The sequence below is a fragment of the Apodemus sylvaticus genome, chromosome 1 (genome assembly GCF_947179515.1).
Source record: "Apodemus sylvaticus chromosome 1, mApoSyl1.1, whole genome shotgun sequence".
In the NCBI taxonomy this organism is placed as follows: Eukaryota; Metazoa; Chordata; class Mammalia; order Rodentia; family Muridae; genus Apodemus; species Apodemus sylvaticus.
The window spans coordinates 184,161,904-184,172,852 of NC_067472.1; the positions used below are offsets into that span (position 1 = coordinate 184,161,904).

The 10,949-nt window shown below is 58.6% G+C and overlaps 1 protein-coding gene across 2 annotated transcripts in view; it reads left to right on the plus strand.

Annotated features, from left to right (window-relative positions):
- Pak4 (p21 (RAC1) activated kinase 4) overlaps positions 1 to 10,745 on the plus strand; it is a 39,023-nt gene extending 28,278 nt beyond the window's left edge. For both annotated transcript variants that reach the window (XM_052167559.1, XM_052167569.1), the window contains 8 exons: positions 1,111 to 1,374; positions 4,385 to 4,843; positions 5,016 to 5,465; positions 6,699 to 6,832; positions 7,117 to 7,243; positions 8,824 to 8,949; positions 9,339 to 9,473; positions 9,786 to 10,745. In XM_052167559.1, coding sequence (XP_052023519.1) covers positions 1,171 to 1,374; positions 4,385 to 4,843; positions 5,016 to 5,465; positions 6,699 to 6,832; positions 7,117 to 7,243; positions 8,824 to 8,949; positions 9,339 to 9,473; positions 9,786 to 9,941 — 1,791 coding nt within the window. In that variant the 5' untranslated portion in view covers positions 1,111 to 1,170 and the 3' untranslated portion in view covers positions 9,942 to 10,745. The remainder of the gene's footprint in view (positions 1 to 1,110; positions 1,375 to 4,384; positions 4,844 to 5,015; positions 5,466 to 6,698; positions 6,833 to 7,116; positions 7,244 to 8,823; positions 8,950 to 9,338; positions 9,474 to 9,785) is intronic.
- Positions 10,746 to 10,949: the final 204 nt, after the last annotated feature.

Here is a 10,949-nt window from a genome sequence, read left to right on the forward strand (position 1 = left end):
ACCCTCTCTGCCCCGGAGAGCTCTGAGCTCCGAGTGGCGGGATTGAGCCGCTCAGCCCGAGCCCCAGGCTGCACTCGTCCTTTGATCCATCGTCTTGTTGTTGTTACTGTTGTTTATTTTTAATGTACATTGAAGTTTATGTGTATGCGTGTTTTTGCCTGCATGTATGTCTGTGCACCACATGTGTTGCTAACGTCCTTGAAGGTCAGAAGAGGGCGTCCTATCCCCTAGAAGTGGAGTTCTATACAATGGTATATATGAGCTACCATGTGGGAATTGAACCCAGGTCCTCTGGAAGAACAGCCAGTGTTCTTACCTGCTGAGCTGTCTCTCCAGCTTCCCACTCCCTTTTTGAGGCAGGCTCTAACTAGCCTAGAACTCACTTACGTAGACCACACAGAAATCCATAAAGGGGTATGTCACCATGCCTGGCTCACTGTTGGATTCCTGACTGGAGACCCAGGCCGTAAAGATAGGGATGTCACAGTGTGGAGAGGCAGCCCATTTGTCTGTAGCCGCTGGCTGTGGTGGCCAGACTAGAGGTGGGGACTGTTCACTGGCACCCAGGGGTGGGACTAGGGAGACTGTGTGGACAGACTGGTTTAGGCACTATTATCCTTACTGGGGTTGGGGGGAGACAAAAGGCGCCCCACACAGAAACCGCAGCAGGTTCCCCGTAGGTGAAGGGCATCTAAGGTGATGTGATAGCCAGCAGTGTGGTTAGGAAAGCCACAGTAGTGACCCAGGGAACTGGAGGAGGGGAGGGAGGGAGAAAGGGAGGAAGGGAGAGGACTCTTGGGATAATAGGCAGGGGGAACTGGCTGTGCATGGCCCTGCAGATGAAAGCTGGTATGAACCTGATGGACCGTGTGAGGTCTCTGGGACACAAGGAGCTGTGGCTCTGAGGAGTAGACAGCTGGGCCTGACCCTCTAGTTGCTCAAGAGGAACCCAGAAAAGCAGCTGCTCGAGGGCCCAGGAAGAGGCTGCTGCCCCCTGCTGGTATCTGAGAGAGCTGCTGAACCCACCAGGGCAGAAGCACAGAACTGGGGAAGGTTTGAGTGGGATGACCGGCCGCTGATCCCCCCTCCTTTGGTGCTTCCTTCCTGCAGGTGCCTGCAGGAGCCCGAGCCAGCCCGCGTTCACACCCTCTGCGCTAAGGCCCCGGAACCATGTTTGGAAAAAAGAAGAAGCGGGTGGAGATCTCGGCCCCATCCAACTTCGAGCACCGCGTCCACACGGGCTTCGACGAGCACGAGCAGAAGTTCACGGGGCTGCCCCGCCAGTGGCAGAGCCTGATCGAGGAGTCGGCACGCAGACCCAAGCCCCTCATCGACCCTGCCTGCATCACGTCCATCCAGCCCGGAGCCCCCAAGGTAGCCATCGCCACGCCACTGCTGGCCCACAGCCCATGCTGACCTCTGACCTCCACTCCTGCCCAGCACCGCACACTCAGCCTTGGTCTCCCAGTGCTTCGTGTCACGGGAGACAGCCCACTCCCAGACACAGGGCGTGCCCAGGGGATGCCCTAGCTGCAGCCCAAGGTCTGGGCAGCAGCCGAGGCAGATGGGAGCAGGGCAGCAGCCATTCAGTCTTATCATCCCGAGCAAATTGTCAGAGCTGGAATGCGACCTGAGGTCCAGATCCAAGATCCTCACACCCGCCTCCGTGTACAGCGTGACGATTGTGGTCTCACTGCCAGGCAGGGACTGCAGCCTTGCAGGCTTCATGATAAGAGAGCCCCCGCTGGGCCCAGGCCAGGGGTGGTGGGACCCAGAGCAGTGCAGCCAGACTCGTCCCCACTCGGGGGAGTTGGGCGTGCCTGTGGTCAGCAGGCTGGGCGCCTGGCTCTGCAGCTGACTCACACCCTCCCAGTGACCAGTCAGGGCCTGGCAGGAGAGAGGCAGTCATCAGGGTGCCCACAGCCACAGTACCTGGGTCGAGGCTGGGGTCTTTCTGGTTATTTCTGTGACCCCATAGGGTCATGTGAGAGCCTTGACTTCTCTCCATTACATAGAAAGTCCCTCTTGTCATCTGAATCTGTATGGGCTTTTCATGACCCAGGCCAGCAGGAAGCCAGTAGTGACTGGTTGTGAAGTAGGCCTCACCATAGTCCCCAGATAGCCCACCCTAAACACTCCATGACCCGGTGAGCTTTGCAGCCATTTCTCACAGGTTGTGTGATCCCAAAATTTCACCACTGCTCTGTTTCCACGCCATCCCACAGTCCTGCAAGGGGAAGGACCCTTGTCCTAATGCACGTGCAGCACCTTAGCTGGTACTGCTTAGACATCAAGGTCCTTGACCCTTGACTCCGGGTTCTTACTGAAGCCGGGCAGGTATCCACTGAATGAAAAAACAAAGAGATAAACAAGGAGAACATGCCTGCTCCTAGGTGTGGTGGAGGAGAAGGTTTATTGTGGATATGAGGGAGGGCGTAGTCAGAGGCAGGGACATCCAGGAGAGCCCAGAGTGGACGGGACCCTGAGCCAGGTAAGGAGAGGGGGAGGGAAGAGCGGGAGACCCAGAGGCCAGGAGGGTAAAGGGTAGCAGGGTCAGCGCAGCCAAACTGGCTGGGTTCTGTAGGGAAAGCCCCTGGGGGAGGGCAGTCCAGCCCCTGGGCTGGAGAAGCTTAGGGTGGAGGGCAGCTCCACAGCCTGAAAGAAAGACCCTGTCATAGGGAGGGGTGAGGGATGCTGGGAGAGCCTAGAGGCCTGGTCTGCTTTGTAATGTTAAATAGACACCTCAGCCATTTGTCCTGGGTTTGAAACCTAAAGTCCACCTTTCTTGGCTCCCTGGACAAGGCCAGGCTTCCAGGCAGACAGCTAGGCCCACCAGAGGCCGGCCCCAGCATGCCACTAGGAGCCAGCCAGGGCCACCAGAGGCTGGGCCCCAACATGCCACTAGGAGCCAGGTGGCTCCCGGGAGCTCAGTCTAAACTCAGCCTCAGAGCCCCCCCACTCCTGTCTTTGCCTGCCATACGAAGGCAGTGGTGGGGCAGCTCCCCGCCTCACCTGTCTCCTCCCTCCTCCCTTTCTTCTTTTGCAAAGTACCTTTGCAGTGTAGACTCTGATCTAGGACACAGGCAGCCTGTAAATGGTGGAACAAGTCTCATCCTTGGGAAGGTCCCAGAGGTGAAGCAGCATGCTAGCACACAGTCTGTCGGCTGCCCCAGGGCCTACACTGGTCCTCAGCCTGTGGGTCACGATGCCTCTGGAGTTACACATCAGATATCACACATATCAGATATTTACATTACAGTTCATAACAATAGCAAAATCACAGTTCTGAAGTAACAGTGAAATAACTTTATGTTTGGGGGTTGCACAGCATGAGGAACTACATATTAAAGGGTCGCAGCTTTAGGAAGGCTGAGAACCTCTGTTCTAGAAGAAAAGAGGGAAGAACAGACTTGTTTGTTTGTTTTGGGGGGTTTTTTGGCTTTTGTTTTGTTTTGTTTTGTTTTTTTTTTTTTGGTTTTTTCAAGACAGGGTTTCTCTGTGTAGCCCTGGCTGTCCTGGAACTCACTGTAGACCAGGCTGGCCTCGAACTCAGAAATCTGCCTGCCTCTGCCTCCCAAGTGCTGGGATTACAGGCGTGCGCCACCACTGCCTGGCTGGAAGAGCAGAGACTTGTGACAGGCTTTTAAGTTAGGTGTTTGCAAGTTCTCAGAAAAGTGTGTTTTGATCAGAGACCTCTGGGAGGAGGACAGTCGTAGACATATTTGGAAGATGTAGGTTGTGAACACATCTGGTGTATTGGAGGAGCAGCCTACTGTGCCCAGCGCTCAGGGCATGGTGGAGCCAAGAAGACCACCACTCAGTGGGGGTGGATAATGCGGGCGGTCGGTTTGAGGACTGGTGGTTCCAGATAGGTTCCAGCCAACGCTTGCCACGCAGCTCCCAAGGCTCCTGGGCCTGTGCTTTGGGCTGTGGGCTTTCTATTCTGCGCCACGTCCTCTGCCCTAGGGGATCAGAGCTGCCTGGTTTGAGGGTTAATGATGCTGGCCGCCCGCAGGGGAGGAAGTGCCGCACCAAGCAGCCTGTAATTTGCAGCTCCTGGGGGCTGATTACAGGCCCCGATCGCCTCCCTTGCCCTAGTCCACAGGGCAGAGCTGGCTGCCAGGCCGCCAGCCAGGGAAGTCAAGAGGCACTTGTTGGGGGCACGCAGAATGGGGGGACAGTCAGTGGGGGCACGACCGCAGTGCCCAGCAGGTGGAGGGGAACTCTCACTAAGCCATCATTTCACTGTCTCCATCTTGTTTTTGTGTTGTTTTGTGCTGTATGTCTTTGTGTATATGTTCTGTGTTGTATGTCTTTTCTGTGCCGGATGCACGGCCCGTGTCCCCTCCTTCCTGGCCCCACTCTGCCATCACCTGGACCCCAGACCATCGTGCGGGGCAGCAAAGCCGCCAAGGATGGGGCCCTCACGCTGCTGCTTGATGAATTTGAGAACATGTCGGTGACTCGCTCCAACTCCCTGCGCAGAGAGAGTCCACCCCCACCTGCCCGTGCCCACCAGGAGAACGGAGTGCCGGAGGGGCGGGCAGCCCCGGCCAGAATGGCCACCGACAAAGCTGGAGGCAGAGCCCGGGCCACAGGCCACAGTGAGGCGGGCAGCGGCAGTGGTGACAGACGTCGGGTGGGGCCTGAGAAGAGGCCCAAGTCTTCGAAGGAGGGTCCAGGAGGGCCCCAGGAGGCCTCCCGCGATAAGCGCCCCCTCTCTGGGCCCGACGTCAGCACTCCTCAGGCTGGCAGTCTGACCAGCGGGACAAAACTAGCAGCCGGCAGGCCCTTTAACACATACCCACGGGCTGACACGGACCACCCACCCCGCGGTGCCCAGGTAACCCATCTCCCACGTTAGCGCCTAGCGCCGCCACTTCCACTCCATTGCCTCCCTCCCCCCCTCCCCCCCTCCCCCCTCCCCTATCTCCTCCCCAACCCCCCCCCCCCCATCCTCTGGATGGGAGAGTTGATGCAGCCTCCACTCACAGCGCCTCTTTCTTCCGTTGCAGGGGGAGCCACACGCTATGGCCCCTAATGGGCCATCAGCCACAGGCCTGGCCGCTCCTCAGTCCTCCTCCTCCTCCCGGCCTCCCACCCGAGCCCGTGGTGCTCCCAGCCCAGGAGCACTGGGTCCCCATGCCTCTGAGCCCCAGTTGGCCCCCCCTGCACGTGCCCTTGCTGCCCCTACTGTACCCCTTGCCCCTGGGCCCCCCGGGCCCCCTGGGCCTCGCTCACCACAGCGGGAGCCCCAACGAGTGTCCCATGAGCAGTTCCGGGCTGCCCTGCAGCTGGTGGTGGACCCAGGGGACCCTCGTTCCTATCTAGACAACTTCATCAAGATCGGCGAGGGCTCCACAGGTATTGTGTGCATAGCCACTGTGCGCAGCTCGGGCAAACTGGTGGCCGTCAAGAAGATGGACTTGCGCAAGCAGCAGAGACGGGAACTGCTCTTCAATGAGGTGGGTGCTGACCGGGAAGCCCAGTGCTCTGCCCTCCTCTCCTCAGAGCTGGCCCAGCCTAATGCACCTCTGTCTTCTCAAGTGCCCATGACTGTTCCAACTAGTCCTGGGCCTGAGTCCTCCTCCAGACATCTTCTCCTCTCGGGCTTCCTGTGTCTGGGATGCTCCTCATACCTCACTGCAGACCACAGCCCAGTATCCCTCCCTCCAGTCCGTCCTCTGTGAAGCCTTTCTCTCACCCCTGGGCTCCAGCCTTTCTCTCAGGCCTCCCCTGGGCGCTCCATGTCTAACATGCGAGAGGGGTCCTTGGCTTTGCAGCCGGCACTCTCTCGGCGCAGGGAATTGGAGAGGGGCAAGGGGTACAGCACGGGCAGCAAGGGCACGTGCTGGGGGTGCCAAAGGCTCAAAGGCATGGGGACCCAGCACTCCTGGGCTGGGAGCACCACAGCCTCGGGTGGGATGCCGGGAGGAGGACAAAGACCAAGGAGCCCTCCTAGTGTTCCCCATGTCCTCACGGCAGAGCCCAGCTCCTTGCCCACAGGCCCAGCCCGGCGAGCTCAGAACCAGGCTTGAACTGGAACTTGGTTCAGCCCAGTTTCTGGCTCTGAGTGTCAGCCTTGGCTCTGTCACAAAGGCAATTCTGAAATGTGTGGGTGTGACAGGTACATCCTGCCCCTGCCACAGGAGTCCCTGAGGTCCAGCTCGGATGCTGTCCAGTCTGCCTGTCTGTCTGTCTGCCCGTCTCCTAACACGTCCTACCCTCTCCTGTTCCACAGCCCACATCCCAGGGCTCATCCACACCGAGAATTCCTCCTCACGCTCAGCCTGCTCCTCTGATGGAGAGTCAGTTCTCCATCTGGAGTGCTCCATTAAGGTGTACCACATGCATGCACGGGCGCACATACACACACACACACACACACACACACACAGCTTTTATTTTGGCTTTCCTTCAAACCTGCCTGTCCTCCTGCCCTCTTTATTTCCCCAGATGTCCCCTGACAGTCAGACTAGTAAAAGACCGGCCAGGACTGGTCAGGATTAGAGAACCTGCATGGTGCCCAGGGTGTACCCCTGGAATGAAGTGGTTGCCCTCAGGTTGGCCTCCAGGTCTTTGGACAGTTGGAGTGAGCTAGCCTGCCAGCGTAGAGCCTGCTGGAAGGGGGAGGTTGGGGGGCCGGCTGCTGCCAGCCGCCGTGCCCGAGTCCCGGTGCTGACTCTGCCCCTGCCCAGGTGGTGATCATGCGGGACTACCGGCATGAAAACGTGGTGGAGATGTACAACAGCTACCTGGTGGGCGACGAGCTCTGGGTGGTCATGGAGTTCCTGGAGGGAGGCGCCCTTACAGATATCGTCACCCATACCAGGTACTGTAGGACAAGCTGCTGGCTCCTATGCTCCCGGGGTGGAGCTGGGACCAGCCCTATCGCCTCTGGTGATAGACAAGGGCCCTCCAGAGTGTGGGTGGAGCAGTGCGGCCAGGCACACGGGATGGGGTCATAGCATCTTGGCTCCCGACCCCTTGAGGCAGGTCTTTGTGACTCTTGTTGTCCTAAAGCAGGGTGGGGGCCTCTCTGTTCCCCACTCTCACCCCAGGCGGGACACACGAGGCAGCGCCCTGAATGTCCCGTTGCTCCTTTTGCCCACGTAGGATGAACGAGGAGCAGATTGCCGCCGTGTGCCTGGCTGTGCTTCAGGCGCTGTCTGTACTCCATGCCCAGGGCGTCATCCACCGTGACATCAAGAGTGACTCCATCTTGCTGACCCATGATGGCCGGGTGAGTGGGTGGGAGCTGGATGTGTGTGACTTGCTGTGGTTTGGAAAGGACAGCTTGAGGAGGGAGTGACACTGTTCTCGGCATATCAGAAGTTTCGCTCCATCGTGGTGGAGCAGCGTACAGCCAAGCGGCTCCCTTCTGGGCAGCCAGGAAATGGGAGAAAGCCTGTCCTGAGGGCCTGCTCCCCTTCACACCTACAGTCGGGACAGCTCTGTCCCCGCTAGTCTCTGGTGATGCCTCAGACAGGCCCTGTCACTCAGTCTTCTCCAGTTGATAGTCGCGGTAAACCGTCACACCCAGTGCTGGGTCCCTGCCTCACCCTCTGCCGCTGCTGCTGAGGTGAGCCTCTGGGGACTGGAGGAGCAGCTGCTCTGTCCCTTACAGAACGCCCAGAGTCGTGGTCCGGTTGGTGGAATGCCTGTCATAGAACTGGAAGCTGAACCCCTGACGGGGCCCAGCGAGGAAGGGTTTGGGCCCCAGCCCCAGCTCTGGGTACACGCTTCCCGGCCAAGCAGCTGGCCTGCCTCCCTGTTGGTTTCTTTTTTTTTTTTTTTTTTTTTTTGGTTTTTTGGTTTTTTGGATTTGGTTTTTTCGAGACAGGGTTTCTCTGTGTAGCCCTGGCTGTCCTGGAACTCACTCTGTAGACCAGGCTGGCCTCGAACTCAGAAATCCACCTGCCTCTGCCTCCCAGAGTGCTGGGATTACAGGCGTGCGCCATCACTGCTCGGCCTCCCTGTTGGTTTCTTTAATTTTATTTTTGTTTGAATAATAGGGTCTCACCGTGTAGCCAGCCCCTGGCTGACCTGGAAGTTGGTGTGTAGACCAGGCTGGCCCTGAACTCACGGGGATCTAGCTGTCCCACACCTAATTTTTTTTTTTTTTATGAGACACAGTCTTCTGTGTGCCCATGGCTGCCCTGGCGCTTGCTGCGCTACCCAGGCTGTCCTCTCACTCCTGAGGGCTGAGATTGCCGGGGTGCTCCACTATGTCTCCCCCTTCCTCCCCGACTCTCGGACATTAGGCCAGGCTTGCTGTGGACCTCGTGCCCTCCTGGACACCTCCTTCCCTTTAGCAGGTTGGAGCACAGGGCTGACCAGCGCCAGCAGTCTGGACCTGTGGTGTGAAGCGGGCTGTGCTGGCTCCCGCCTTTTTAGACTGAGATCTTGACTCTGAACCTGGGGCCGAGGTTGAGTCAGCTTGTAACCAGAGTTTAAGAGGACATGATTTTAGGGTCCAGAAGAGCCACATAGCATCAGGAGGGCCCGCGGCTACAGAGGGTGCAAGTCCTGGGACCTGGTTGTGTGGAGGTTCCTTCTCTCGCCGACGCAGGCTGGGCTGTGTTCGCTTGGACCAGTGTCTAGAGCGTGCTTGTTTGCCCAGGCCCCGGCTTTCAGACCAGTCAGGTCTCTGCTGAGCCGCTGCTAGCTGCGGGGCTTAGGCCACACCCCTCAGAACCTCCAGACACCCAAGGGCCATGCCCATAGGGAGCAGAGCTGCCCCAGCCCTGCTGCCCAGTGGAGCCTGTGTCTAAGGCGGTCCGAATGGCGAGCCCCTCTGACCTGCAGCCCTGTGTGCCTCAGGTGAAGCTGTCCGACTTCGGGTTCTGTGCCCAGGTGAGCAAGGAGGTGCCTCGGAGGAGGTCGCTGGTGGGCACCCCGTACTGGATGGCCCCGGAGCTCATCTCCCGCCTTCCCTACGGGCCAGAGGTAAGCCAGTCCCACGCGGCCTGCGCCTGCTCCTTGGTGCCGTGGCCTACCTAGCCCTGAGATTGTCCACGTCAGCAGACTTGATCCCCGTAAGTCGTGCGCAGACTGGAGCAGGGTGCGCAGGAGCGAGGCTAGCTGAGACTCACTGTCTCAGGTCTCTCTTAGTAAGGATGGTTTGTAACCGACAGGAATGGCCATGGACTCACGCAGCAGTCCGTGGCAGCTGCTGCTGCCTAGGCCTGAGAACTCGGCGTAGGCAGGCTTGCACTATCCACAGCTGTGGGCTCAGGACTAGACACCCAAGGTGGAGGCCGACAGAGGCCTTCCCGGAGCTTGCCGAGGACCGGCCGCCCTCTGCACTTGGCACTGTGGTCCCTTTCCCATCCTAGGTGGATATCTGGTCTCTGGGGGTAATGGTGATCGAGATGGTGGATGGGGAACCCCCCTACTTCAACGAGCCACCCCTTAAAGCCATGAAGATGATTCGGGACAACCTGCCACCCCGACTGAAGAACCTGCACAAGGTGAGCAGAGCAGGCTCACCATTGCTGAGTCCTGGCGGTGCCCTGAGCCCTTGGCTGCCACAGAGCTTGCCTGACCATAGCTGTATGATGAGGAGCTTGCATGTGGGAAGGGGCTGCCTGTAGCTTCTTGCCAGACCACAAGAGTAGGAGGACATGAGCCTCAGGAGATCTTAGGAGGGCATGCCCTTTCCGGCCCAGTGGTAACCCCTGAGACCTCTGACCCTCCCTAAGACGCCGTCAGCTCACAGGACATTATAGGAAGGTGGACTCACCCTAAGTAACCCTGCCCTCCTGACCTCTGCACCTTCACAGGCCTCACCTTCTCTGAAAGGCTTCTTGGATCGCCTGCTGGTGCGTGACCCAGCCCAGCGGGCCACGGCTGCCGAGCTGCTGAAGCACCCGTTCCTCACCAAGGCGGGGCCGCCCGCCAGCATTGTGCCCCTTATGCGCCAGCACCGAACCAGATGAGCCTGAGCCCAGTCCTGAACCAAAGAGCCGTGGGCCACGCTGCCCGGCAGAGCCAGTAGAGGGCCAGCCGGCTCCCACAGCCCAGGAGACACTCTAGGGCACCGCCGTCACTGTGCTGGGGCCTTTGTGGGACCCTACTACTGAGCTCTGGTGTTGATTCCATGACTTATAAAGCTATGCCAGGACATGTGGGAGCCAATGAAGCTCCCAGGATCCTAGGACAGGCCCTCCCCTGGGCACTGTCTACAGGAGAGAAGGTGGCTGCCCATCACTGGAAATCTGCATCAGGGGCCACTGGGGCAGAGACGACACTATGAGAAAGAGGTGCGTGTGTGTGTGTGTGTGTGTGTGTGAGAGAGAGAGAGAGAGAGAGAGAGAGAGAGAGAGAGAGAGAGAGAGAGAGAGATTGAGAACACACTAAGAAAGTCCAGCTCCTCTGTCCTCAGCCTACCTGGTGCCCAGCCCCTGACCCTGAGCCATTGAAGGGTCAATCATGAATGTTTGAAGAGTGGCCTTTTCCCAGAGCCCCACACCCTCTTTCCACAGGAGAAACATGGGGCCTCCCCTTCCCCAGCGTCTGCAGCTAATGACTACTGCACCCAGACAGCCTCTGTTTTCTAGAAGTCTATTTATATTGTCATTTTATAACACTAGCTGTGTCTCTGTCTCAGCCTGGGAACAGGTGATCCCTGACCTACGGGGTGGCTGGCCCAGGGACAGAGCCACTTTGAAGAATCAGGCTCCTGTCCCCCACCCTGCCACCAATCCCTCAAGTTAGTTTTACAATTAAAGTATTTTCTTGTTTTTTGGTGTATGTGTGCGGTGTATGGAGGCTCCTGTCCAGCTGTGGAGTAAGGGGAGTGTGAGGACTGAGCCGGACGGAGGGAGGGAGGAGAGGTCCTCCACCCTACTCCCTGCGGGGACCGCGTAGCCCCAGCTCTCGAAGCAGCCTGCTGGCCTGCAGAGTTCAAGTGCTGAAATTCCACGTCCCAGTGGCCTGGGGTTATT